The 27,488-nt window shown below is 45.9% G+C and overlaps 1 protein-coding gene across 3 annotated transcripts in view; it reads left to right on the plus strand.

The window, feature by feature from the left end:
• Positions 1-26,385, plus strand: part of LOC147421424 (uncharacterized) — a 43,328-nt gene extending 16,943 nt beyond the window's left edge. Inside the window, exons 2-3 of one of the 3 annotated variants that reach the window (XM_086502446.1) lie at positions 25,413-25,673; positions 25,756-26,385. In XM_086502446.1, coding sequence (XP_086358572.1) covers positions 25,413-25,673; positions 25,756-26,025 — 531 coding nt within the window. In that variant the 3' untranslated portion in view covers positions 26,026-26,385. Of the gene's footprint in view, positions 1-25,412 lie in introns of all 3 variants that reach the window. The other 2 variants (XM_086502445.1, XM_086502444.1) reach the window with 2 other exon arrangements.
• Positions 26,386-27,488: the final 1,103 nt, after the last annotated feature.

Here is a 27,488-nt window from a genome sequence, read left to right on the forward strand (position 1 = left end):
AACACTACCAAAGCTCTGATACCAATGTAAGGTGCAGCGGAAGTGAATGTTGAACTTTGCTCAAGATGAGTGCTCCGAATTGTGCTCAAGGTTCCTTTTACTTACGGAAGGGAGAGCCTTCCGTTCCTTTAGTGAGAGAGTGCCAGTGATCACAAACAAGTGGATAAACATCGTGAATGAAGGTGCTGAGACTGAGAGATAGAGAGAGAAGAAACCAGAATGTTGTCAAACCCTCCTCCGAAGGCCTCACTCTCTATGGCAAGAGCGGTCTACTATTGATTGTACAAATCTCTACAATGCAATGGACTTGCCAACGATGTCGACGACGATGAGGACGACGACGGGAGGAGCTGAAATCTGAAAACGCTAATGGCTGAAATCTGCAAATCTTGTATCTGCTGAATTCTGACTCTATGTCGGTGATGATGTCGATGATGACGATGCAACGACGATGCGCTGAAAATGCAGATTCTGAAATCTGTGTTTTCCGGGCTGAAACTGCAAACTTCGATGGATCTGACGGTGCGACGAGGATCTGCTGCGGGAAGGTGAGATCTGCGAGGTTTGGGGGCTGCGGTACGGTGCCTGAATGCTGAAAACTGAAAACGCTGAGGCTATGGGCTGATCTGACGCGATGAATCTGCAAAATGCCGAGACTGATCTGCAAACCAAAAACGCTAGGCTTCTGCTATCCTGTTGTTGCCGGGTTGGCCTGCAAATGCAAAACGCTGGGCTGGTTCTGCACTTGAAGAAAAACGCTGGCTGTTCTTGGCTGAAAATGCCCAGTCTTCTTCCCGGGGGGGTCTTGCTTGAGAAGGTGCACTGCCGAATGTCAGGTCCCTACTGCCTCTTCTGCCAGATTATGTTAGCGCTAGGGTTTCTTATATACTTGGCTTGCTAAATTGCCCTACCCAGTTCCCAACAAAAGTCACTTAAAAATAATAAGTGAAAAATGGCTAAAATAGGGAAAGTAGGTCTATGCACTGTAAAAATGCTCCTTATCAGTTCTGACTGAAATCTGATGGTCATGTTGTGTGCAACCAGAGGATATGCATCTAATCTAAGTGTCTGGACATGCATGGTCTGCGAAGAGACTCACAAAAGTGCTAGAACACTTCCTAATCTAGGTTGACTAAACTGAACTGAACCCTTGCCATGAAGTAGCTTGTCCATGTACACATAGGGTTTGATGTGCACGTGACAGAAGATGTGTGGCAATCCTATTTTTAAAAATAGATTTAGGAATTCCGGATATTGTAGAGCTAGGGAATGAATTAGGAGTGGCTTGAGTAGGAGAGAGATTAGTAGATACTAGAGAGGAGGATAGAACTAAAGATAGTAGCGTAGAATTAAAGACCAGAGTGACTTAATTAGGAACGGGCAAAACAGGGCCCTCTCGTTCTCGGAACGCGGTCCCAGACAAGACTCATATGCGTAACAGAGATGGGAACAAAACAGTGTTTTGTCCCCAAGCCAAACCGTAATGACAAGCGGAACGGATGGAATGGGGAGCGAAACGCGGAACGAAAATTTTTGAATTTTGAAAAAGTGACCGTTTTTAAAAAGAACGACTGTTTGGGGAGCGCTATTTGAACGTTTTTAATTTTTGGGGGGTGGGGGAAGGGGTATCCTTGTTAGAGTTTTGGCATCTCAAGTGAATTGCCCAATGTGATCCATTATTTAGTTTTGCGTTTAGGTATTTATTTTACTTATTTGTCAAAGTTTGGGTAGGGCAATTTACTGAGGTTGCTATGTAAGCAACCCTCAGCCCCCATTGTATACATATCAGTTATTCATTGCCACGGTTGATTGGTTCAGGAGACTCTCTCTCTCTAGCTTTGTGGACTTCCGCAAAGCCTTTGACACAGTATCCAGAGCTAGATTGATGCGCAGATTACAGGAGACGGGAATACCCATAGAGCTCATTTGGGGATCATGGCATTGTATAGATCAGCAGTAGGGCAGTACGCACCTCTGAGGGTCTATCTACACTGGTTCATTCCACTATTGGGGTGAAGCAGGGTTGCCCGCTCTCTCCTACTCTATTCGATATGTATGTGGATGAGGTTTCTGACTACATTGAGAGCGATGCTGATAGAGGTGCACAGCTGGCAAAGACATGGATTCCACTATTGTTATATGCTGATGATATTGTGTTGATCTCCGACTCTCCGGAGGGGATGCAACGTCACTTGGATGCTTTGCATAGGTTTGCCCACAAAAGTGGTTTGTCTGTCAACCTTGGTAAAACCAAGGTTATGGTGTTTAATACCACCCCACAGTGGATCAGGAGGTCAGCACCTACATTCACATACGGCCAGGAGTTTGTGGAGTATATAGATGCTTACACTTACCTTGGAGTGGTTTTTAGCGGACTTGCATTTTCACTGAGGAGAGCAGCAGAGACCAGATTGACTAGAGCCCATGCAACATTAGGTAGATTGGAGAGGATGTGTTCGTAGGTTTAGTTTCAGGAGCCTTGGACGAAGGTCTGGCTCCATAGTGACATAAAAACCCGTTTCAGCCCTCTGAAACTCCAAAACGGCGAAACGGCTGAAACGTTTCGACGAAATATGCGAAACAAGTTGATTTTATTTTTTTTGCCTCCTTTTGACTAGTTAACCTCAAGCCACCCGTTCGGGGATTTTTTAAGCCATGCACAAAGGACGCCTCAAAAAATCCCTCACGCACATCGAATAATGTCTCTCTCTCTCTCTCTCTCTCTCTCTCTGTGTGTGAGCCTTACACATCATCATGGCCCCCTCGTCTTTGTTCACTCGTGACTCAAGTCTCACATCTAGATTTTGGTATTTCATGTCTTTACATGTGAATTTGTATGTGTATTCAATGTATATTATAGGAACATACATATAAAACAAAACCTGTGTTTTGTTTTCTTTGAGCTCCGAAACGAAACGTTTCAGAAACCTCGAAACCCCGAAACGCACGAAACCCCGAAACGTTTCATGTCACACTCTCTGGCTCTTTGACACTTTGGTGGCTTCTGCATTGCTCTATGGAGCTGAGATATGGGGACCTTCATTGGATCATCACAGGACGTCGGGTCGCACTGATGGATGGGGGAACATGGAGAAACCTCTGGTCTCTATGATCTCGCGGCTCATTAGATTCAAGGCTTCAATACCACGTGCTATTATCCTAGCAGGGCTAGCGGCCCCCCCGCTAGTGGTTGAGGCGCTCACTAGATCAGTCTCCTTCATACACCGCATGTGGGAACTTCCGAGAGACAGATATGCCCGCCTTGCATGTAGAGTCCTCTCGATAGTTAGCCATGCAGGGAGATACAGCATGCTCGTATGGGGAGATGACATCATGGTTTCAGGCGCATGGGTTCAGCATAGACAGGTTGCCACCCTTCCAGTACTCATTGAATGCACTATCTCTCACTCTTAATAGTCCGAGATCACCAGGCTCATCCGCCAAGACTTGACTTAGCCAGACACCAAGAGGACATGGATACAGCCAGCACAGGAGCTGGCCACGAAGATGGATTTCTACAGAGAACATCTTCTCCAGCTTATGGAGGACGGTTTTGTGACGAGACCCAGATACATGGACACCCACCTGTCTCATGGGATACGATGTGCTATTGGCCAGATACGCACATCTTCTCACCATCTGCAAATTGAGACTGGGAGATACAGCGGAGTACCAGCAGACGCCAAGACATGCCCCTTGTGTGACATGGAGCCTGAGACAGAGTTGCATTACACATGCCGCTGCCCCGTCTACTACGAGATACGAGGCCGCTTCCATTGCTTGTTTAGAGACGGTTTTGGACCACTCTCCAAAGTCATGGGATACGAGGATCAAAGATGCCTAGGTCTGTTCTTACTTGAGCTCCGCAGACACAGAGATAGCCTGATGAGTGGAGAGGCTAGCCAGTCGCAGAGACGGATCACAAATTTCTTTAGAGCAGACACTGGACAGCTGGAGGAGCTACTCCCACAACAGAGCTCACATTCATCTCACACCAAAGGCACATTGATCGATTGAGCGATTGAGCTGGGGAGATCCAGACGCCCACGGCTGCGGAGGACTACACAACATTGACGGAGGCTGCATCAGAAGATTCGGATCACTCTGGCCATGCATGCAGGACACCCGGTCAGACTACTGACCATGGAGGAAATTTGTGAGATCCGCCAACGACTGATGCTGGATCTCCTGTGATTTAGCTATTTAGCTATCCCAGCCAGCTGCTTACTTTGCTTAGTTCACATCGAGCAGCTTAAGATTCCATAGTATTTTTGTTTTGTTATATTGTTATTTTGTTACTCTGACTTTGTATCAGATCCACCACATTGTAACTTTCTGGTCTCATAGGTCACTTTGGCCTTTTGAAGACGTTAATATAACATTTCATCTCTCTCTCTCTCTCTCTCTCTCTCTCTCTCTCTCTCTCTCTCTCTCTCTCTCTCTCTCTCTCTCTCTCGTGCTCACTCTCCTTGGTCTCTACGCTTGAGCATCGTCGACTTTGACACGGTATCAGAGCCCTTGGTGGTGCTCCGTGCTTGAAGAGCTTTGGTGGAGGAGTGCCGGCCAAGGGACGCAGCAACGCCAAAAGGGAAGTTGTCGACGATAAAGGGGGTGATCTTCTTCACGGTTCCTCTTCTTTTCAATACGCTGTTCGGCAGCCCTTTGGTGACGCTCCCTGTGCCCTATGCGCGTTTTGAAACGCCGCCGTCAGTAGCACCTAATGCCCCTCTGTTCCTAGCGTTTCAACACGTTGCTAAGCGGCTCCGCTATTTCTCCTTGCGAACGTTTGAAATGACGGACCTTGCAGCGCTTCTTGCCCCCTCGTCATCCAACGTTTTCGAACGTTGCATCTGGCGGCCCTCCTTTGGCAACAAGCGCCCGCGACCCAGTGTTTTAAAACGTTGTGGGCCAGCAAGTGTGGGGCAGCAACTTGTTTGCTGAGGGTTAGAGCCGGGCAAGTCCTTGGAGTCGACGACTCCTTGCTTTGGTGACCCGGAGCCCAAGAGGGGCATCGGAGGAGAGACACTTGGTGTGGCTTGGTAGACGAAGAGGTGGAACTTGGAGCTTAAGAGAGGGACAATTTAGAGAACTTTTGAGGCTTGGTTCATGCGGCCACCCTAGGAGTGCGAGAAGGTTTCTCGGAATTCCAGATCTTGCAACTTCATCATGGCTCCCCCTTGCTCGAGCGCTGGCGACAAATTGAACAGAAACAATTACGCTCATTGGAATTTGATCATGTGACTCTGCTTCTCATGGAAAGGCTTATGGGATGTTGTCGACAGCTCAGAGCCGCGTCCCACGAGGGATCGCCACAACAGGTACACTTGCCTTCAAGATGACGAATATCTCAAATCGTGTGTTGATTGGGAAACGGCTGATGCGAAGGCAATGTTGGCCATTGCGGAATCTCTTACAAAGGACCTTTCTCGAGCCATTCAGACTTTGAAAATTGCCAACGATATGTGGTTCAAGCTCGTAGAAATGTTTGATCGGGATTCTACGATGCGAGCAATCACCCTTCTTTAGGATTTAGAAGTAATGACTGGTCTAATACCTATATGTTACCTGTTATGTGTAGATCGGAGTACTTCAAGACTGTGCACGGGGATTAGATAGCATGGGGCACGCTATGTGCCACACTCTTCAGAGGCCCTCCGCACTACTTTACTCGATAGTAAGAAGGCCGTTGTGGAGATGGCAACCCTTAACATGAAGAGGCAATGGATGAAGTATGGAGTGACCCTCATTGCGGATGGATGGAGCGACACAAGGAGGAGATCCATTCATGTTGTTGCCTATTCCAAAAGGGAGATATATTTTACCCACTCCCATGATGCTACGGAATCAAGAAAATTAGTCGATGTCCTTACGAGAGAGTGGGCCTCAGTCGTAGAGACCATTGGGCTGGAGCTTGTGATAGGACTAGTCACCAATGTGGAGGCATCAAACAAGGCACCCATAGCTATTTTAGAAATCATGTACCCTCACATTAGGGTATCTTGTTGTATGGCACATTGCCTTAACAATCTCCTAAAGGATTTTGGCAAACTACCTTGAATAGAGCCTCTCATTGCATCCACGTCCAAAGCATTGTCAACAACGACAGCGTCCTTCGAGCTGCGTTCTTGAAGCGATTTTTTTTTTTTTTTGGGGGGGGGGGGGGGGGGGGGGGGGGGGGTGGTCTTGTGAAGTATTGTGAGACCCGCTTTATGGTAAGCCGCTTTGTAGAGTGTAGTGCGGTAGCTCTTCATCAGTAGGAGTTTGCTGAGACTTCCCATCATGCAAGTACAGCCACAAGGATCATTTATATAGGGAAGGTAGTGGATCCTGAGTTTTGGGAGTCTCTCAAGACTTTTGACAAAACGGTAAAACCAGTAATCCACTTGCTTAGAGCGATGGACGATATGCAGCCTTGCATTGGCAACGTCTACGAAGCAATGGATCGCGTGGTGGAGGCGCTTGAAGATCTTGAGAAGGACCTAGATTAGGCTTGAAGAAATCAAAGGCCTTTGCAGCAGCAGGTGGAACTCCTATAGTTCACCCCTCCATGGTGCAGCTTTTGTTGTGTTAGATTCATCTCCAGATGCTTCGCACCTTGTCTACAGGCTTCACACACATCACGTGCACTGGCCCTTGGTTGTGGGTTAGCCACCCGTACACTTGTTGGACAAGGATCTTCAGGCACATTTAGGGTTTTGCTCAACACTTTGCCCGGTCGGACCTATTCTGGTCCTTTTCCATCTTTTCATATTCATGGGTGTTTTTGTGCTAGGTCGTTGGGGTTTTTGGTCTGCCCTACCTCCCCCTATTCTCCTCTACATAGGAGAGGAGGGATTGCACTCTCCCATTATCTTGTCTTGCACACAGTAGTTTTGCCATCTGGAGTTATCGGGGCTTGCCAGCCTTTTCCATCTGTCTCTGTGTGCTGATCGCCATTGTCTCTGTTTTTCTCTCCACCTTCTGCTGCTCACTCTGACATGTTGGATCCAAGAGTTCCAAGGTGCAGGATAGGAGTATGATTCAAAGGTAAACACACATAAGAATACCAACTTGAAGAAGTTTCACCGTGATCGTGACATGCAACGCAAAATTAAGGATCAGCTTGTGTTTTACAAGGATGTGCGAGGATCATTTGGGACTACCAATGCCCAAATCGATCACATCAAGATTTCCTCTGTCTTGTGGTGGCAAGAAAATGATTCACATAATCCTGAGGTTTAGCGTCTGGCTATCCGCATTCTCAGCCAAGCGGTTAGCTCCTCTTGCTTGGAACAATTGTGCAGTGTTTATAGCCACATTGCAAGAGGAACCGATTTGGAGTAAAAGCAAATGACCTCGTTTTTGTCAATGCAAACTTACGAATGCTTTGCAAGTCAGCATCCAAAGTGACAGACCCTTTTCTACATTGGGAGATGGAGGCAGAGGAAGAGGTGCTTAGAGAGGCGGGAGGATCTACGCCTGAGGATTGGCCCATGCAGGAGGATTGGGAGGATATTCATGACATTCGGGCACCACTACGGATTTGGAGGCAGGAGGCTCTTCTACTCCTAACCAGGGGTGAACATGAGGTATGAGTCATGACTCATTGCTCATTTGTTTTTGTTTCCTTCGCCCCTTTTTTGTATTGCACCACCACATGAGTGATTGATTCTTGACTTGTGACTCTTAGAATTTTTATTTTGCACTCTAGCGTCTACATATCTTTTTTGAGCCACTTGTAGCGCTTTGGGTGGCCTTGTAAGCCATTGTCATGATCTATCATCTTTTTGCTCCAAGCTTTTTGTGGAGTCTAGACTCTATTCACCTTTAAATTAATGTTCTTTCTATGAAGAATAAAGATGCATTTGTAAATCATGATTTGTGACGTGTTGTATGTAGTGCGTTTGCAACAAGTTACCACGCAACGCAATCGCGTGTAAGCCTTAAGCATCATTGAAAAGGATGTGTTGTATGTAGTGCGTTTGCAACAGGTTACCGCACAGCGCAATCGCGTTTAAGCCTTGAGTATCATTGAAAAGCATGCTTAAATAGCATTCTACTTGGACTAATGGGGGTGTGTGCTCTCTACTAACATACAGGTTGAATCAAGCCTAATTCAAGCATATTTTTAGGTTTACCGTTCCGCCCCTCGTTCCCATTCTATCATCTCGGGGCCGCCCTGTTTTGGAAACGTTCCGGAGCTCCTTGTTCCCATTGCTCGTTCCCATTCCGTCTAACTTTGTTAGACACTAGAGTAACTTGCATTTGGAGGGACTCAAGAGTACTAGAGGAGAGAGGGCAATGGATAGCTTGAATGGATGGGAAGATGGGTGTCGAGACAACTAGGGCTTAAGCCTTGATTTTGTTAGAGTTATATCATCTCAAGTGAACGGCCCAATGTGACCCCATTATTTATTTCCGCTTTTAGGTATTATTTTACTTATTTGTCGAAGTTTGGGTAGGGCAATTTACTAAGGTGGGCATATATGCAACCCATTGCTGCCATTGTATCGTGTATGAGTTATTCATTCCCAAGGTTGATTGGTTTAGGAGCCTCTCTCTCTCTCTCTCTCTCTCTCTCTCTCTCTCTCTCTCTCTCTCTCTCTCTCTCTCTCTCTCTCTCTCGTGCTTACTCTCCTCGGTCTCTACGCTTCCGCATCGTCGACTTTGACATGGTATCAAAGCCCTTGGTGGAGAACCAAGCTAGTCGAGAAGAAGCCGTGAAGAGTTTACTCTTCCTCGTCGCTGGCGCATCCCCCCCCCCTCCCCCCCCTTGCCTCCAGCATTCTAAAACGTTGTCTAGTCGTCGCCCCCATCCCTTGCGTGCTTGTGGAGCCTCCGCCGCCTTGGCATTTTAAAATGCTGTCGAATCGTGGCGTCGAATATCTCCCCTCACTAGCGTTTTGAAACGCCGGTATTGGTAGCACTTGGCGACCCTGCGACCTACGGCGTTTTTAAATGCCTGCTCTGACAGCTTCTTGACGACGTGCCCCCCTCCGCCACCCCTGCATTTTAAAACGCCACCCATCTGACCCACCTTGATAGTGACGCCTCCCCTTTCCTTGCAGTGACAACGCCCACTCCCCTTCTCACCCGTTAAAACATTGTGGGTTGTGAAGTAATGGGCACCTTTGAGAAGCAGAGAGGGAGAAGGTCGACTTGTTTTGGTGGCTTGAAAGAAGGAGATTGGATCTCAAGAGAGGGGCATCAAAGTACCTTTTGAGGAGCAACTTGGGTGATTTAAAAGCGTGGAGCCCACTTCGTGTGGAGTCTCTGAGCAAAGTGCGTGGAGCAGCTTGGAGATTGTGCGGCCACCCCTTGGAGTGCGAGAAGGATTCCCAAACTTCTAGATCTTACAACTTCAATATGGCACCCCTTTGCTCGAGTGCCAGCGACAATTGAACGGCGATAACTACTCCCATTGGAACTTGATTATGCGACTCTGGACTACGGAAAGGCTTATGGGACATAGTTGACGGCTCGGAGCCCCGCCCTACGAGGGGTCCCAACAACAGGTACACCCGCCTTCAAGATGACGAGTATCAAAAATCGGGTGTCGATTGGGATGCTTGTAATGCGAAGGCAATGGCGGCCATTGCGGAATTTCTTACAAAGGAAATTTCTCCAGCCATTCAGACTTTGAAGACTGCCAACGATGTGGTTCAAGCTCGTTGGAATGATTGATTGGGATTTCACTATGCGAGCAATTACCCTTCTTGGACAGTTATTTGCCATCCAGTTCCATGCAATCATTTCTTATGAAGGCTAAAGTTATTCATGATCAACTGTCGGCTATGAAACATGCACTGACTAGTACTCAGTTAGCTGCTTTGGTTCTCACGAAGTTGCCTAAGGCTTAGAAAATGGTGTCTAGGATACTTCGGCTACAAATCACAAGGAAAAACTTGAATTTGATGAACTCAACTCTTTTCTCATCGAGGAGGATGCTGTGTTGATAACTCAAGGCAAAATTTAGATTTCTGAGAAAGGTGCGGAAGGGACTCTTTATTAGTAATGGGTTCATGGCAATGCCCGAGTCAAAAAGTGCCAATGGAGTGGCATGCCAAGCACGGGCTGACATGCCGGAATGGTGGGAGGAAGTAAAGACAATCTCCAGAATATGTGAAGCCTATCATCCACCTCCTGCGGGTGTTGGATTCCATGAAACCTTGCATCGGCAAGATATATGAGGCCATGGACACCATGATTGCCTCTCTTGAAAAACTTGTGACCGACACCGATAGGTATTCACGTTGCACGAGTCACTTTTAAGTTTTTCCTATGCTTTACAAGTTTACTCTCTTGAGTTTGTAACTTTGTTTTGAATCTTGATAACGTAGGTACGAGGAGATCCAAGAATTGTGTGTGTCAAGATGGAATGCCTACCATTCTCCTCTTCATGCGGCCGCTTATGTAGTGGATCCACAATTCCAACAAGGGAACCAATGGAAGGACAAAGAGGCGATGAATGGTTGGCAAACCATCCTTGCGCGCCTTGTGCCCGACCCAAAGGAAAGGACCGAGATTCGGAGGCAAATCAATGTCTATAGGAATGGAAAGGGAGAAATTTGTCACATGCCTGATGCACAAGCATCTCGCTTTGAGATGGGGAGTCCTCTTTGGTGGGAGGAGTTTGGGGGGGGATTGGGCAGTTTATAGGATTTGGCTATTCTCATTCTTAGCCAAGCATGCACTACGAGTTGCTTGGAGCAACTTTGGAGTGTGTATGCTCATGTTGCCTCAAAGAAGAGGAATCGTCTTGATGTGCAGGGAGCCAATGATCTCATATATGTCTCATCAAATTTGAAGATGCTTTCCAAGTCAGACCAAAGTGATGATTTCGCGGAGTGGGCACTCGCAGAGGATGATCCTATCCGAGAGACACAGATAAATGTAGAGGGAGAGATTGAGACAACACCACTTTTTTTGGAGCAAATGGACTATGCAGAGCCAGTTGTCATTCAGTTGGCACCATGGGCCAACATGTAGAGTCTAGACCTCTTGAGTACTGAGTCTTGACTCTTGACTCTTGACTCTTGACTCGAGCCCTTCCCTTTTTGACTTCCATATATGCTAAACTCTACTTATCCACTCTTCACTTGTACATCATTATGTTTTACCCTTTGGCGAGGATGATTGATAATTGATGATTGATCACCACACCAACGGTGTCGCGCACGCCGCACGCCCTTTGTTATATTTTGGTATTATGTAATATGAGTGCAAAACCCACTTTTTCTTTGCAATCTTGTGCTCTTAGTGTTCACTGTTGTCTCAATATTAAATTTGCAAAGAACTAGTGTTTTTAAAAGCGCATCCCCCGTCGCGTCCCCCGTCCCCTGTTTTGCCACGTCCCCGTCCCCGGGACCTGCCATGTCCCCAAGACTTGTCCCCGTCCCCATGTGACTATGACTTAAGTTCTTTTTATGGTCATCACCCGAAGCGGAATGGATACTTTGCGTGAGGGTGATGAGCATGGAGGTGGTGAGGAAGAATTTTCCCCACCAAGAGGATTTTTTTCCAACCCTCCCCCTTCCCCATCTACACCACGGGTTGTACCAAATCCTATGGAGGCTTTGGTCAACTTGATGATAGACATGATGCTACAACAAGAGGTGCAACTAGCCACCTTGGATCGCGAGCGTGATCAAGCGCGCTTGGCAACCGAAGAAAAAAAGGCAGTCTTGGATCGTGAGCGCGAAGAAAGAAAGGCAGTCTTGGATCGCGAGCACGAAGGAAGAAAGGTAGCTATGGAGCTTGAGCGTGAGCAAGCACGCAAAGCTCAACGCATAGCAGTTGAAGGAAGGCGAGCGGCCTTGGAGTTAGAGCGTGAGGCACAGAGTTACCAACGCATGCAAGAGTTGGTCCTACATATACTCACCTCGAAGCCCGAGCCGGTCAAAGATGTGGGCAGTTCATCAGGTAGCACAAGCAGAGATTCAGACTCAACAATCCAGTCACTGAGAAGTTGACGTTCAGTAAGTATGACGGTAAGATGGATTCTACTGTTATTCATTCTTGATTGCATCAATTTAATGCTTACTTTGCGACAACTAAGAAAGTAAGAAATAGCGAAGTGTTGACGGCAGCCATGTATCTTGCCGGTGATGCCATTAATTGGTATCACGCATGGCAAGAGGCATAGTTAACCGCACACCTAGAGGAAGCCGAAGAAGGCATGCCCCTTTATTTCAATCGGGCCGACTTCCAAGACAAACTCAAGGCGCGGTTTATGCCACCTCAATACCTAGCGCGGTTGAAAGACAATTGGCGGAGGCTCAAGCAAAATGGTATGCCAATTATGTCTTTCTCTAATCATGTTTTGCAGCTCGGCACCCAATTACGCAAATCGGATGATGAGCGCAAAGAGGCCTTCCTTTACGGGTTGGACGAGTACATCAAGTTTGATGTCGAAGTACTCGACCCAATAGATCTCAAAGAGGCGGTAGCGATTGCTCTCGCACAAGAGATGAAGCACAACAAAGGAAAGCCTAAGGAGAACAAGTCTTCTCACAATCCCTCTCAGACTCCTCAGAACCCACATAACGGTAAGAATGGTAAGAACGGTAACTCTTCTAGCCAATCTTCCTCTAATCCTTCGGAAAAGAACTCTCAAAATGAATCTGAGGGTAAAGCTAACACACTTGCTAAACCTAAGCTCACCCCAGATGAAAAAGTTGCACAAGGAATTCTAGGAGGATACATCACACCAGAAGAACAAGTCATTTATTCTAAGGAAGGTCGATGTACGTCAAGAGCCATATAAAGAACACATGTCCTAAGAACCCATCCAACGAACCTAAGGAATCATAGAACCTACAGAACCCACATCCTCTGTTAATGCCATAAATGAGAACACTCATGTGCCCAAGTTTCTCATGATCCTCTAGTTGATGAGTCTCTCAAGAAGTGTTATGGTCATGTGAATGGTATACGCATGGTGGTCTTGTTTGATTCAGGCAGTATGCATGATGTGATTGGTGCCTCTCTTGTAGCCACCGGAATCTCCCTTCGACAAATTGCTGTCCACTCTCGCATTCTCAATCTACTGGAACATATTCATTACAGTCGTCTTTATGCAGTGGTCCTTGATTTTCTTGGGCAATCCACAAGAGTACTTCTCAATCTGTTCTGACAATGGCACAAACCTGTAAGAGGTGACTGGCAACAGTGCGGCCTAAAATTGTTCATTGTATTCTTCCAGATTCGCACACTGTTTAGCATTCAACTCATGCCATTTTGTCATCACATCCACTTCAAAAGTGTTTGTCAGCCATGCAGGCGCAAAGAGTTGTTTGAATTGGATCCACGTTATTGGGGCTTGACCTTGGTTCAACAATGCGGTTCACCATTGAAGCGCATTTTCTTTCAAGAAAGTAGCAGCCCTTGCGTATCTTCGAAGACTCTGTGAAGTTTCCTCCAACATAAGCTGCATCAAACTGTTGTATGAAGGTCAAAGCCTTCAGTTCCTCTGAAAGTTTCAAACTTAACTCCCTGTCCACCTTCCTTGTAATCCGGCTGACTCAAAGGAGCCACATTATCATAAACAGGTGCCTGCAAAAGTGGTGCTCGGCGATTGTCTATTACAGCACTCGCATCACCTGTTTTACCTGTCATATCTGCATTTTGGGCATATGGCTGCGAAAAACCAACCATTCCAAATTGTGTTCCAGGCACTCTAAGTTGACCATAGGCACCCTGAAAACCTGGTTGGACACCCATGTTCGCGTAGATAGGGTTACCCATGCCTGTTTGCATTGTCCCAAACACATTCCCTGGCATATAACCCGTGGAAGGTCCAACCATAGCTTGAAACACTGAACCACCTCCAAAATAAAAAGGATAAGTAATAGGTAATGGAAGGGTTGGACGCATAGCCTGTTCATTACTCCCTTGACCATTCACAAACGGTTCCCGTCCAGCTAAAGCAAGTTGCTTTGGATCAGTGGACACCGTTGGTTGCTCAACCACATGGGCTTTCCCTCGAGCATCACGAGTCCTCTACGCATTGGAAATCTCCTTTTCCTGCAACAGCTCAGTCATGCCCTGTGTAGGAGGTTGAAAACCCAATGTCGGAGCTTGAAATTCTTGTGTAGGAGCTTGTAAGAACTCTTGCATCCTTGGGTTGCTAGCCAACTGCTGAGAAACATGTCCATGCAGCAACGCAGTTGAGCTCTAAACAACCTGTCCTCTTCTTGAAGAGTTGAAGGAACTTTTTCTGTGCCTTGTGAGGAAGATCCCTCTTCAGGTACTTGGTCTCTCTTCTCTGGCGTAACTACAAGCTCTGTGTTGCTTTCACCCACAACAATCCACGCTGCACTGTTTGAAGAAAAAGTGACTATCTTGTCGATGGAACCATATAACCAGCCTGTACAACGTAGAGGGCGGTACTATTTCAATTACCTGTTAACTTTACACAGAGCACTGTGAAGAAAAGAGAACACAACTGCGTCCAGTGACTAGAATGTCACTACGCACACAAGACCGACACCCTGTAGGCCCCAAAACCGGCACCCCTTTCGGTATTTCTTTATTTAATTAACAGTTGACGATCCGTACACTTAGGCCAAACACTCTCAAAGCTGTCCAAACCTGCCGAGGGCTGAAAACGCAGGTTTCTGACCTGATTTCGGCAGCACAAGAGTGCAAAAACTGTGAGTGCACGTGTGTGGAAGCGTGAGAGAGGAGAGAGAGAGAGACAATAGACACAAACGCAAGGTATGGTGAAGAGGGGGCGATCAGACGCCGCTGACTACCAGAGCAGAATACCCAATACAATCAGATGTGTGATCTCTGTGAGATGAGATGTCTGCACCGTAATCATTCTGTATGAAGAAGGGAAGCTAGATTGAGAAGTCTGTGCTGTGAAGTGAAGTGGCCAGACCAAGATGTTTGCGCCGTCTTGCCTGTATCTCCCGCCTTCAATCCTACGGTGTCAACCAAAACAGAATCCGCAACAACAACGCCACCAAACCGCATCTCGGTGTGGCTCTCAATGTGAATGAGCTGGGAGTGGCCTATTGCCCAGGTCGGGGGATAAGTCTGTTGTAAGGCTACCGAGGGTGAGTGTAAGCGACTCTGAAGGTAGCAATCCAAATGATCAGGCGTGTAGAAGAGCAACTGTACTACCATCCCACAAGCTCCGGGTGACTCCACCGTCACTCCGGATGTAGTCGCGTAATGATGCTTGATCTCCGGCATCTCGCGGGTAAACTCTCCAAGAGAGTTCAAAGCATTGAAGTCCCACTCTAGTCTGTAGATCCAAGCAATGAACCTGTCCAAGAAGAGATCCAAGATCCTCTCCCTAAGTCCATGTAGATGCTCCTGTGTAAGCAAGTGAACTCACGTGTCGAGGTCAAGTGGTAAGTGTCTGTCCACCCAAGATGGTGGTGTCTTCTCTGGGATTGTCGGAAGTCCATATTCCATGAGCATGGCCATATCTCGTATGAACTCCTTTGATGAGTGCATAGGTGTGTCCATAGCAAACCACAAATCACCACCCCCTCTGGAGTGCGCAACCGCCGAACGATGGCTGGAATGAATGGATCTCCCAAGGATCATACGCCTGTAGCTGATCAAGCCGATTTGAAACTACCGTATTCTGCAGCAGTCATTGAGAGACCGCACGGACCACCTTCAAGGGGTGTCTTGTCAGGAGGTAAATTCATCCTCTGTGAAAAAACTCCAACCAAGTGTCTGCTGTCCGCCCAAAAACGCAACTGCGAGGTGATGAAAACGCTGCTGTCCAGCGTGCTCATACACTCCCGGCATGGTCCGGAGCGGTGCAGAGGGTGTAGGGAGGGTTTATCTCTGTGTGCAGAGCCATCAAAGGGCTGAAAATAGAGCAAAAACAGCAAGTGTGTATGGCTGAAATCTGTAGATCTGAAGAGGAACTTCGCCGGCAAGGCACCGTATGCCAAGGCTGGTAGGTAGTGGCAAGATCCGGGGTCTAGAAGCTAAGCGCTGCCCTCCTGCTGCAAAAACGCATGTCAATTTGCAGCCCACTTTTGCTGCACTTTTTGGCACCAAAAACCTTTTGTTTGTTGAAAAAACGAGGCTTGATAGGTACCCTAGGTGCCCAGCAACTTGTGGAAGGTGTCAACGACACTAAATGACCAATAAAACCTCCGAAAATGGGCTGAAAACCCAAAAACGCAGATCTGGCTTAAAATGCAGATGGAGCAGAGGAGGTTTCCGGCGATGAAATGTTCCCATAAGTGAAGCGCTAACAGCCTGACGCAAAAACGTTAACCTGATATGCAAAGACACGGGTGGAGGGGTATCCTCCGCGACAAAAAACACAAATCTCATCATGCGCCTAAATGTTTGCAAAACGTTGGTAGAATTTGCATGAAAACGCTGGTTATGCTGATCTTGGGAGGAGAACCTTATGCGGAGATGCGCTGTCCTAGACCATGGAAAGCCTAAGCGGCTGATACCATGTGAGAGTGCGCGTGTGCGGAAGAGAGAGAGAGAGAGAGAGAGAGAGAGAGAGAGAGAGAGAGAGAGAGAGAGGTGAAGAGGGGGCGATCAGCCCCCCATTGACTACTAGAGCAGAAGACCCAATACAATCAGATGTGTGATCTCTGTGAGATGAGATGTGGAAGTGGGTACCCCCTTGGCCCTATAAATAGGTGCCCAAGGGGAGGTAGGGCAAGGCCTGATAAAGATCCCCAACGGCCCAATAGAAAAATGATATATGGAAATATATGAGGGTGCCCGAACAAAACTCGGGCGCCCGGACGAGGTACAACCTAGACTATGGGTGGCGAGCCCGGAGACATACTAGCCGTACAAGGATGCCCTAGACCTCTGAAGCAGCAGTGGTGTAAGTCTAAAAAAACCCCTATAGGTCAAAAACACCTGTCTAGGACAGATTTCCTCTTGATTTAGGAGCTTTCTGGTCAGCTGTCACAGAAATTCAGCGTGCTGTAATTCTCTGTTTTTCTACTGTCGGATGCCCAAAACCTTGTACACGCATCCCAAGGCTCTCATGCAGCTCCCCTGGTGTTCCCTTGCAGTTTAAGTGCAAAACCCTCAACCTGCAGAAAAACACAGCAGGCTGTAATTCTCTGTTTCGGATCGTTTTTAGCAGAGCGAACACACCCGTGCGCGTCCCAAGGGCTCCCACACGCAATGGGACAGAAAACTCTCCAAACTCGCAATCTTCCGTGATGGAACTGTGCGTACCTGTGGGGGATTAGCAGTTAGCTAATCCCATTCCTGTTTAGAAGGTTCTTGCCTTGGCAAACGCGCATAAACCTTCAGAATTGTACATATTCATCTGAGTAGCCCAACTAGTGGGGCATTACCATATTTGCCAAAGGGGAGAGAGAGAGATGCACGAGAGCAAATCATCGCGCTTCATGAGACAGAGGAAGAGGAAGAGGTGCTTGTCCATCATGAAGTAGCGACCCAAGTGAAAAAGCTCCTCTCTCCTTCCTCAAGGGAATATTCTAACCATAAGCACTATCCTCGCTCTGTACGTAATCAACCCCATCTCCCTCATCCCAAGCCTAATCAATCTCACTCTTTGGCCAAGATTCCCCATAAAGAAGCGTGTGCCAACCCTTCAAGAAACCCAAATCCTCTTCCTTGTTGCCTTCCCCATCACCCTCCTCTCCCTCTTTTGCTTTCCCCCATGATAATAACCGTAGATACCCGTTTCCCTCCCCACCCCCTTCTAAATTTACACCCTCCTTGATAAAATCCCCAAAATATCCTCTTGACACCGGTCCCCCTCCTCTTACTAGTAACTACCACTCCCCAGCCACCCCCAAAACCATTTCACCCAAAATTTATTATTTCTAATAAACCCAAATTTTCAAAAAACTTGCAAAAAACTTGCAATGGAGGAGAAAGTATACCTTGAGTATCCTACCTCTTGAGTCCACTTGCTCTTCTCCAAAGCTCCTCTCTTCCCACATCTTTGGACCCCTCCTCCCCATGCCTCCCTCCTCCTTCCCTCCCCTCCCTTTAAAGGCAAAAAACGTTACAAATATTGGCTCCCTCTTACCAATCCTCATTTCTTTAAGATCCTTACTCTAGGCAAGCAAACCGCCTATGCTCTCGAGCACAAGATAACCAATCTCTCTTTTCACAACCTCTCTATCCCGCTCCCTCTCTCCATCGGAAAAGAAACTTTTGGGTCTAGGGCTTAACTACATCCCTCCTTCTCCCCCACCCTCGCCTTCATCCATCCTCGGGGCCTACATGTGCCTAGAAAGGAGCTTGCAACTTAAGATCTTCTTCAAAAATTCTCTTTTTACTCCCTCACCCTTCTCTCTTCCTAACCCTTCTTGGAATCCCCCTACACCCTCCTTGGCTCTTAGCCAAACTTTTGACCATCTCTTACCTCTCTTAATTCCTCTTCTTTCCCACTATTCCCCTTTTTCTTTTAAATCCTTCTTTATCAACTCCCTTTCCTCTCTTAAGGATGATCATAGCATCGTCATTAAACCAGCAGACAAGAACCTTGGACCCGTCATTCTCTCCAAATCTTAGTACCTTAAGGAAGCTTATCGGCATCTCTCAGACCCTTGCACTTACATGCAAGTCGTGGCACCTCCTCTTTTGTTTGTTCAATCTCTCCTTCTAGCCATTCTCTCAAAATTTCCCTTTCTTTCTATCGATGAAAGGAACTTTATCGTTTCCTCTAGTCACACTATACTCAAACCGTGCCCTTTCTTTTTGCTACCTAAAATTCATAAACCTACCCTTGTTGGACGTCCCATGTGTTCCTACAAAGGGTACCTCTTGGAGAATGCCTCTAAGTGGCTTCATATACAACTCTACCCTATTCTTCTATCCAAAACACAGCATCTTGAGGATTCTCATTCGCTTATCACAGATTTGGCTTCCCACCCCCTCCCTCCCAACATTATTCTCTTTACCTTTGATGTCGAAACACTCTACCCGAGCATCCCAATCACCGATGGCCTAGAAGCTCTCAAATGCTCAATCCCAGGCATTTTCTCTACACCCAAAGTCCATTTCATTCTCTCCCTTGCCTCACTTATTCTAAATCATCACTACCTCACCTTCAACGGTAAATTTTGGCACCAGGTAAAAGGAACCGCTATGGGTTCCAATTTTGCAGTTGTTTACGCTTGTCTTTTTCTTTGCTTCTTAGAAGATAACCTTAACTTTCTTTCCTCTCCTTCACTCCTTTACTTTAAAAGGTTTATTGATGATGCGTTTGGTATTTGGGACAGTCCTCTTTCTAGTTTAAGTAGGCTTCTTGAGCAATATGGGCACCCTATTAAAGAACACATTAGAATCTCCCATTCTATTTCCACTTTTGAAGCCTTTATTCTAGATGTACATTTTTTTAAGGGCCCATCATTTGCTACACATGGTGTACTTGATACAAACTGCCATCAAAAAAGTCTCAATTCCTATAACTACATTTCATGGCAATCTTGGCACCCCACGCATCAAAAAGTTGCTTTCATCCTTTCTGAGCTTAAAAGATACATCATTAGAGAGAGTTCGCTTTCAGGGTTCATCTCTATTTGCAACTTGTTCTTCGCTAGGCTAAGGGTGAAAGGATATCCCTCCCCTCTCTTAAAGGCTTGCTTTCTATACATCTCCTACGATTATAGATCCTTGCTTCTTAAAAGAAACTTTAAAACAAAATCCCCCCCTACCCTTGTCAAAATTCCCTTTCCCCCCACACCCGCCGGCTAAACTTAGCCCGCTCCATTAATAAAAACCTTGTCAAGTGGTTATCCAATAATTCTGAACTCTCACATCTTTCCAAACATGTTATTTGTTGGCTAAACTTACCTAACCTTGGCAAACTCCTTTCCATGAGAAACCTCCACCCTTTTTTGCAGTACCCTTTGGACCATGGCAATCAAGCTTCCTCATCGACTTCAATCGCTTGAGATGTTACCACCTTTCCAAGAACACTCCTTAGAATTTTTACTTTATTGTAGTCCTAGATGCTCTCCTTGAGTTGGACTAGTCCCATCTTTTCTCTCTTTAATTTCCCTTCACCCTTGTTTTCCCTCCACCTTTATGGAAGGGTACATTCTTGTTTATATCAAATTCCTCTCTTTAAGTTACCACCTACCCACATACATTGTAAAGAATTCTCCCTCCCAAAAGAGTCTCTATCTCTCTTAAATTTTGTACCCTGTTTGGGGAATGGAGACTCACACACGCCTGTATTTTTACCTTTTTTTTGTTTGGCAAGACACGCTCGCTAAGTTATATTTTTAAACAAAAATGCTCCTGTGTAAGCAAGTGAACTGACGTGTCGAGGTCAAGTGGTAAGTGTCTGTCCATCCAAGATGGTGGTGTCTTCTCTGGGATTGTCGGAATTCCATATTCCATGAGCATGGCCATATCTCTGTGAACTCCTTTGATGAGTGCATAGGTGTGTCCATAGCAAACCACAAGTCACCACCCCCTTTGGAGTGCGCAACCACCGAACAATGGCTGGAATGAATAAATCTCCCAAGGATCGTATGCCCGTAGATGATCAAGCCGATATTGAAACTACCGTATTCTGCAACAGTCATTGAGAGACCGCACGGACCACCTCCAGGGGGTGTCTTGTCAGGAGGTAACTTCATCCTCTGTGAAAAAACTCCAACCAAGCGTCTGCTGTTTGTCCAAAAACGCAACTGCGAGGTGATGAAAACGCCGCTGTCCAGCGTGTTCATACACTCCCGGCATGGTCCGGAGCGGTGCAGAGGGTGTAGAGAGGGTTTATCTCTGTGTGCACAGCCGTCGGAGGGCCGAAAACAGAGCAAAAACAGCAAGTCTGTATGGCTGAAATCTGTAGATCTGAAGAGGAACTTCGCCGGCAAGGCACCGTATGCCAAGGCTGGTAGGTAGTGGCAAGATCCGGGGTCTAGAAGCTAAGCGCTGCCCTCCTTCTGCAAAAACGTAGGTCAATTTGCAGCCCACTTTTGCTGCACTTTTTGGCACAGAAAACCTTCTGTTTGCTTAAAAAACGAGGCTTGATGGCTACCCTAGGTGCCTAGCAACTTGTGGAAGGTGTCAATGATACTAAATGACCAATAAAACCAGCGAAAGTGGGCTGAAAACCCAAAACGCAGATCTGGCTTAAAACACAGATGGAGCAGAGGAGGTTTCGGCGATGAAATGTTCCCAGAAGTGAAGCGCTAACAGCCTGACGCAAAAACGTTAACCTGATATGCAAAGACACGGGTGGAGGGGTATCCTCTGCGACAAAAAACACAGATCTCATCGTGCGCCTAAATGTTTGCAAAACGTTGGTAGAATTTGCATGAAAACGCTAGTTATGCTGATCTTGGGAGGAGAACCTTATGCGGAGATGCGCTGTCCCAGGCCATGGAAAGCCTAAGCGGCTGATACCATGTGAGTTCCCGTGTGCGGAAGCGTGAGAGAGAGAGAGAGAGAGAGAGAGAGGTGAAGAGGGGGCGATCAGTCCCCCCATTGACTACCAGAGCAGAAGACCCAATACAATCAGACGTGTGATCTCTGTGAGATGAGATGTGGAACTGGGTACCCCCTTGGCCCTATAAATAGGTGCCCAAGGGGAGGTAGGGCAAGGCCTGATAAAGATCCCCACGACCCAACAGAAAAATGATATATGGAAATATATGAGGGCGCCCGAACAAAACTCGAGCGCCCGGACGAGGTACAACCTAGACTATGGGTGGCCAGCCGAGAGACATACTAGCCGTACAAGTATGCCCTAGACCTCTGAAGCAGCAGTGGTGTAAGTCTAAAAAAACCCCTTTAGGTCAAAAACACCTGTCTAGGACAGATTCCCTCTTGATTTAGGAGCTTTCTGGTCAGCTGTCACAGAAATTCAGCGTGCTGTAATTCTCTGTTTTTCTGCTGTCGGATGCCCAAAACCTTGTACACTCATCGCAAGGCTCGCACACAGCTCCCCTGGTGTTCCCTTGCAGTTTAAGTGCAAAACCCTCAACCTGCAGAAAAACACAGCAGGCTGTAATTCTCTGTTTCGAGATCGTTTTTAGCAGAGCGAACACGCCTGCACGTGTTCCAAGGGCTCCCATACGCAATGGGACAGTTCCCTTGTGAATTGGATGAGTTTTCACGCGAGAAAACTCTCCAAACTCGCAATCTTTCGTGATGGAACTGTGCGTATCTGTGGGGGATTAGCAGTTAGCTAATCCGATTCCTGTTTTGAAGGTTCTTGCCTTGGCAAACGCGCATAAACCCTCAGAACTGTACATATTCATATGAGTAGCCCAACTATTGGGGCATTACCATATTTGCCAAAGGAGAGAGAGAGATGCACGAGAGAAAATCATCGCGCTTCATGAGACAGAGGAGAAGGCAAGCTTTCTATTAAAGCTGTCAACCTACACCCACTACTCACACACACATTGTAGGTCATTAAACGAACAAAACTCACACACACATTGTAGGTCAGTAAATGAACAAAAATCAGCCCCCGTTCAAAATGGGCACCCCTCTTGCTGAGGTGTCCTGCAAGTGGTTCTCCTTTTGCCAAGTGTCCAGTTTTCCCCTTTGAGTTAATTCCCTAGTTCCCACTCACTTATAAAGTTGTAATTGACTTTCCGAGTGGCTTAGATTTCATTTGGTGCACACAAGCTTCCATACTCATCAAAATTCATTGCTAACTGGATCGATCAGTCCCAGACTGACCGACCTAGACTCCCGATGTGAGAAACCCGTTTGGCTGCAGCCGTTTCACACTGGCCATGCAATGTCCACTTGCACCTTTTCAAGGGTTCCGGGAAAAACAAGTGAAAAGAAAATAAATAAAAATATGTTGTACATATTTAAAGAAGGCAACAAGAAAAATACACCTCCTGGTGACACAGGGAACCAATCTGACGTATCTAAAACACTATCGATGAGTGCACCAATCCATTGTTGTTGGCCGGATTATGGACAGGATGTGTTCCAAAGTTCATTATCGTGGAGTAGTTTGGATGTGATGTGTTCACGGTTCACGAATGGGGATTCTTGGAGGTAGTGTGGTCTACAATTCAATTTTCTATAAGGCAACCGATGCTCAAGACTGCATTCTTCTAAGGTACAATGTTGAGGGTAGCAAATCTGAGGCGTATCGAGTGGAAGGTGCCTCTACTGGGGTGTTCATGGTAGCTTCTTTATCGACGCGGTCTCACCCTTTATGTCCACTAAAAGCTGTAGAGAGGGTGTTAGATTTATGGCATCTCAAGTGAACTGCACAATGTGATCCCATTATTTATTTTGGCTTTTAGGTATTTATTTTACTTATTTGTCAAATTCCAAGTAGGGCAATTTACTTAGAGGGGTATGTATGCAATCCATTGCCCCCATTGTATAGTGTATCAATTATTCATTGCCAAGGTAAGGTTGATTGGTTCAAGAGACTCTCTCTCTCTCTCTCTCTCTATCTCTGTAGCTCCACTGCTTATTCAGAGAGGGTTTTGGTCCTCTATCTAGGGTCATGAGTTATGAGGATCAGAGATGTCTTGGACTATATCTACTTGAGTTACACAGGTATAGAGACACTTTACTGGGGAGAGCTAGAGAGAGGCAGTCCCAAAGACACATTACAGATTTCTTTTCACTAGATATGGGACAGCCAGAGGAGCAGCCACCACTGCAGAGCTCGTCCCACACTCATTCGACCACTACTGGCACTCTCATCGACCGAGCATTGGAGCTACAGAGATACAGACGACCGCGACTGAGGAGAGGAGCTACACAGCATCAACGGAGACTACAACAGAAGATTCGAGCCATACTCTCTCGACATTCAAAGTGCAGATGAGGATGGATCCTCACCATTTCTTCCATCTTTGTTTCACACACTGTTACATCCAGTTTACCGGGTACCTATTGTATCAGCTGCTACACCCACGTAGTTTTAGATTGTAGTAGTAGTAGTAGTATTTTGTTCCACTTCTAGTTCTTTTCTAGTTCTTTTGTACCCAGACATGGTATTAGATTCACTATTTTGTAACTGATTGGTCTCATAGGTCATTTTGGCCTTTTGAAGACGTTAATATAACATTTCATTTCTCTCTCTCTCTCTCTCTCTCTCTCTCTCTCTCTCTCTCTCTCTCTCTCTCTCTCATATCACTTTGGCTTGACATGCACTACGCTGCGTCAGACTACTAACCCTGGAGGAGATTGATGAGATCGGTCAGTGACCGATGATGGATCTCCTGTGATTTAGCTCTTCTGAGGATTGTACACCGTGCTCATCTTGTACCAACGTTTGTGTCAGCTCTCTCATTGTGTGTATTAGCCCTCATTCACTACTTTCACCCCCCTACTCATATCCTACACAATTCCAGCTAGCTGCTTAGTTCACATCTAGCAGTTTAGGATTCTACGGTACCCCTTTTTTCAGTACCTTTTTTATTTTTGATGCTCAGACATTTTATCAGATTCACTGCGTTGTAACTTTTTGGTCTCATAGGTCATTTTGGCCTTTTGAAGACGTTAATATAACATTTCATTTCATTTCTCTCCTCTCTCTCTCTCTCTCTCTCTAGTGCTTACTCTCCTTGGTCTCTACGCTTCCGCATCGTTGACTTTGACAGATTTTGGGGAGTGGGAGAAGAGTGTTTGTAATGGAAAGCTAACTTGTGAATATAGTGAAGAGTCTTTATCCCCTAGATTAAGAGGATGAGAGTTAGATCCCCCAATCTTATTTCTTATGGTCTCTTTGAGTCAGCATATGTATTTCTCTTATAATTCAACATGGAGGAACTTGGAGCTTGACCTTGATATAATGACTTTGATACAAATGTTGGAATCTGATGGAGGAACTTACTTAGTATTCAAATCATCTGAGAGGGGTGGAATGGCGTTCGACCAGTCCAAAGGCTCGAAATGACCATTCCTTATTGCTATTATTGACTACAAGCTATACTTGCACAACTTCGTTCAATATAACTTCTGACAATTTTCCAAACTTTAGTTCTTGGACACAAAAGACATAGTAGCCTGCATGTTAGACATAGTTCAGTCTCTCCCTCCGGCCTCCATTATGCCATTTTTGTGCACTAGAATGTTGAAGAGCTTGTCTAGTTAGAGGCTTACCGTTCAGATTTGGTTCGGAGAATAGGTTTTCCATATTGATGGCGGTTTCCCATCCTAGAGGCTTGGTTCATGATATAGAAAACCAGAGCTTACATTTTTGTGTTGAATGTTTTTTTGTCTGGTGGTGGTGTGTATGCTCTAGCCCCTAATAACTACCATCTTGTTGTATCAATGCTTTGTATATAATGCTTTATCTAGTGCTAGGGTTCAGTATGGCCGAGTCTGCCTTGTTGTTTTAATGGCTATTTGTATGTCTGTGTGGGAGCATATGCTAGTGCCTCAGTTTTTGGGGCACTTATGATGTTAGTGGGGATGCCTTAGTATTTAGTCAATACCGTGGAGCTGATGGTCTTTGTGTCCTGTGGATTTATTTTGCATGGTTTTGTCTTGTGTAGGCAAGTAACTCAGATAACCCTCCCCAAGATTTTGATTTCAGAGCCCCATGTGATTTGTTGCACTCCATCCAACGGATGGGTTCAACAAAAGATATCAGGCAAAGTGGCAAGGGATTTTCAGATTGTGAGAATAAAGCACCTAGTGGGGTTTCCTGGACGAGTGATTCTTTAGCTTCTTGTGATAGCGAGGAAGATCGAAGTGTGTTTGTCAATTTGCACAACAGAGATGCGACTGTGGATGCAAATTGCTGCCGATCTAAGGTATTGGACGTGTGTGTGAAGAAAAAGTATGAACTAAGCTGTTGCCCTAACAGATGTAGTCTTCGGAATACCGGTGAAACAGCTTGCAGGCGTTCGACAAATGACTCTGAGAGCAGTGGTTTTGGGCGTGACTGGCCATCTTCTAGGGAAAGCTCAGACAGAGAAGTTGACCACAATTTTAAGGCAAGGCATATGCATGTCAACAGCAAGTCACATAAACGCAGTAAGGGGAGTGACTCAGAAAGAGATTGTTCTGCTCATAGTGAAAGCCAGCCCGAACTTCCTGCATGGCCAGGCATCAGATCAAAAGAGCTGCAAAACAATGGTAGAGAAGCTGGTATTCCAATCTTGAAGGGGCAGATATGTGCTGGGGCAGTTTTAGGTCTATTCTGTGCTATCGGAGTGCTTATGCTTGCACTCATGGTGATCCAACATGCCAATCAGTCCTTTAGCATGCATGCCTTGGTTCCTACATAAGTGGGAGATGGTAGCAACTACACTTGGAAATTTCTGTATTATATCCATGTGGTCGAATTTAGGGGCTAGTTTCAGGTTTCTCATGTATAATTTTTCCAAAGATGAAGCATCGTTATGCTGAAATTTTCTGGTTTTCTTTTTTTTTTTCCCGCCATGAAGCAATTAATCGACCAAAGGAAAGAAAGTTGAACTTTTTGTATAATTGCAGTTCTAATTGGAGGAATGCTTTCAAGTGTGTTCTATTGACTGATAGAACTGTTGGTGGATGGATTGGTTCTTTATATCCAATGATCTATGTCAATTTTGTGCAAGCAAGCTTGGCTTTAGATGTAACAAACCATGTCGATTCTATGTAAGCAAGCTCGTAGTCATATATATGGATGTTCTTATTTTGTTGGTAAATCGATCCCTGCACCCCAGCATCCTTGCCTTGAAATGGAGCGTTTAGTTGCCTCACCAATGCGTCACTACTTTGAGATTGCAAGGCAGTTGAAGTGAGGTGGGTAGGTATTCTGTTATGTCGAGAGTGTTCTATGGGCAAGTAAACAGGACACCATAGGGTGGTTTCCATGATGTGATGATGCTCAAGATTTTTATTTCTTATGCCTGATTGCTTGCCAATATGTATTGTAAGTGACCCTGATTGTCATTAAGTCAGGGCTCCTTTGTACTTGCTCTTTGTCCTTAGTGTGTGTTCAGATGTTCGCTCCTACAATTTTTTTTCCCTTAAAACTTGGAAGTAATTCTTTAAGTTGGTAGACTTTGAGGCCTCGAGGGGTATGCAAGTTTCATACACAATTATCCACAAACAAATTAAACTGGTGTTTTGGTTGATCATTTGGTGGTGGTAGAACTATGTGGTAAGTTGATTGAAACAATGTGGCGTGTTGTGTTGGGAGCATATCTTAGTACCTAGTTCAACACCCACTTTTGGGCTCTATGATGTTAGTGGGGATGTTGTAGTATTTAGTCAATACTATGCATGATGAAGTTGCTAGTTATATTGCCTTATGGGTGACTATCAAGAGTCTATAGTAGCACTTTCCTTAATAGGTGATTTTGGGCTCTTCTTGGATTCATTTAGACGTGTGGACATGCATTGACAACATCCTTATTGATGTAGAAATTAGTGTTCATACCAATTCCTATCACACCACGCACAAGCTGATTGCCAAGGTTTTCAGTGCATCAGCCTTGGGACATAGAATGTTGTAAACAATCATCGCAACTCTTACTATAATGCTTTTCCTCTATTTAGTTCAAGTGTAAATCGCAGCTTGTTTCAATGTGAGTTTAGCTAGCTAGTCTTGTACAACAGTAGGCACCTAATCAATTTAT

This window comes from Adiantum capillus-veneris, chromosome 27 (assembly GCF_014529385.1).
Source record: "Adiantum capillus-veneris isolate H3 chromosome 27, ASM1452938v2, whole genome shotgun sequence".
Classification (NCBI taxonomy): Eukaryota; Viridiplantae; Streptophyta; class Polypodiopsida; order Polypodiales; family Pteridaceae; genus Adiantum; species Adiantum capillus-veneris.